Genomic DNA, 1,961 nt, shown 5'->3' with positions numbered 1-1,961 from the left:
TATCTTCTCATCACTTCCTCTTATAAACGCCTTGAAATTGGCCTCTGTCTCTTTAAGAACTACCTTCTGCTTCTGTCTCGCCCATTTCGGTGGGCGGGGGGTTCGCACTCGCGGGGGGTCTGCCATGATGCAGTTTACTTGGCATCTGAAAATACATTTACTCAAAGGTATTTTTAATCTGAAACGAGCTTCACTGAGTGAGAACTAATGTATAGAGCTCAGCAGACAGGTTAAGCTTCACTTTCACTTTCACCGGAGAGCCTGCAGGAGTCATGGGTGGGGTGGGGGGAAGGGGGTGCTCTGCCATGAGGAAGTTCGGCTTAAAGACACGTCCCAGGGGCATTTCTGGCCCCCAAAGTCATTTCTGGTCCCCACCTGTCGTTTTGCACCTCAGCATGGCTTCCTAAAAATGCTGCAGGATTTCTCAAACATGCATGAATGAGTCAGAGCAAGGCTTTGGGCATGTTTTTTTATGAGAGTTTAACATTATAACATGATATAAAACTCAAAAAAGTTGAATTYACATGATATTGCCCCTTTAAAACTTGGTAAGATGGACAGTTTTTACAGTGTGTTTTGTTATGGTAATGCCAAATTCCCTCTCAAGCCCTTTAGCACATTTTTTTCCCTCCATGTGCCTGAAGCTCATAAGAACATCATTTTATTACAGGATCATTCTTTTTTCTTGTCTGATTTATCCTCCAGGTGAGTTGGTTAGTTGTATTGGCTTGTTAGTGTTTTGATCCTACGCAGAGCTGCATGGCAGTTTTGGTAATTGCTGGAAACAAGAGTGCCATGACTCATTCAAGGCTGCCATTGTTTACCCAGCTGCAGTGCTCTGGCACTGCAGGTCGATAATAACATAATCCATAGTGAGATAGCCTCGCTTCCTTAAGCCCCACGCTCTCTGAAGTGGAGCACCAAGAGTCTATTCATTCCAGCAGTGGGACTCCACAGTTATGAGCATAATAAGTAGAACAGAACACAAGAATGCAAGATAAGGAGAAGGGAGGGACGAAAAAGATAAGTGTTGGCATCAGCAGATTCTGTCCAGACTGAATCAATGTGTGTGTGTGTTTACCTTGAACAGGAAGGATAGGAAATGCAGCACTAGGGAAGGTGTATGCCCCAGATCCAGATGACTGGGACAACAAGACCTACAGTCTGGAGACGAGTGCAGCCAAGTAAGAGATTCCTGCTAAATGCATGCATGTTTTTTCTGTATAAAAAAGCTCAGCATTGAGCTTATAGTCAGTGCTGTATAAAGCACCACAAAGTCATACTTGAGTAAAAGTACAGGTATCTTACCAAAAATTTACTTTGGTAAAAGTTAAACTCTCCTTTAGGAATATTACATGTGTAAAAGTCTTAAAGTAGCTGAAATTTTTTGTACTTAAGTATTAAAAGTAAAAGTATTGATTCAAAATGAGCATTTAGATTTTCTGTAATGACATTTATTAGGAGGTGACCTCCCCAAAAAATATAGAAATGACTGTTGTATTAAAATAATTAATTGATATTAAATTTAGGATGCACTAGTCTAGCTGTTTCAGTTTATACACATATGTCAAGGCTGCGGCCAAATGCAATAATATAATTCATGAAATACAAATACTTCTTAAGTACAGTCCTTTTATTTTAATGATTACTGAATGTCCTGCTGGAGCGTGACATGATTTGTTTGTGTACAAACTAATACAGTATCAGAATTTAATATATTTATTCTTCTCATTCAAGCACAATTAAATTCACTCCATCTAGGAGGCACAGTTTATATGGATAGTATTTATTTTTTACAATAACAAGCTGGAATGAAAACAAGCAAAAATGAAATAAAAATGATGACTTTCTACTTGTCTTTTTAAAAAAATGTACGTAGAAAGTACAGATAATTGTGTGAAAATGTAAGAAGTAGAAGTAAAAGTAGTCTGAAAAATATTTACTCAAGTAAAGTACATATA

General features: G+C 38.4%; 1 protein-coding gene across 1 annotated transcript in view; it reads left to right on the top strand.

Moving 5' to 3' along the window:
• Positions 1–1,961, top strand: part of LOC106523195 (neural-cadherin) — a 136,042-nt gene that overhangs the window by 85,721 nt on the left and 48,360 nt on the right. The window contains exon 19 of the mRNA XM_014016560.1: positions 1,091–1,184. Within this exon, the coding sequence (XP_013872014.1) occupies positions 1,091–1,184 (94 nt within the window). The remainder of the gene's footprint in view (positions 1–1,090; positions 1,185–1,961) is intronic.

The sequence above is a fragment of the Austrofundulus limnaeus genome, unplaced genomic scaffold (assembly GCF_001266775.1).
Source record: "Austrofundulus limnaeus strain Quisiro unplaced genomic scaffold, Austrofundulus_limnaeus-1.0 Scaffold147, whole genome shotgun sequence".
In the NCBI taxonomy this organism is placed as follows: domain Eukaryota; kingdom Metazoa; phylum Chordata; class Actinopteri; order Cyprinodontiformes; family Rivulidae; genus Austrofundulus; species Austrofundulus limnaeus.
Note: the sequence above shows the minus strand (reverse complement) of the source record. Positions and strands in the feature narration are given on the sequence as shown.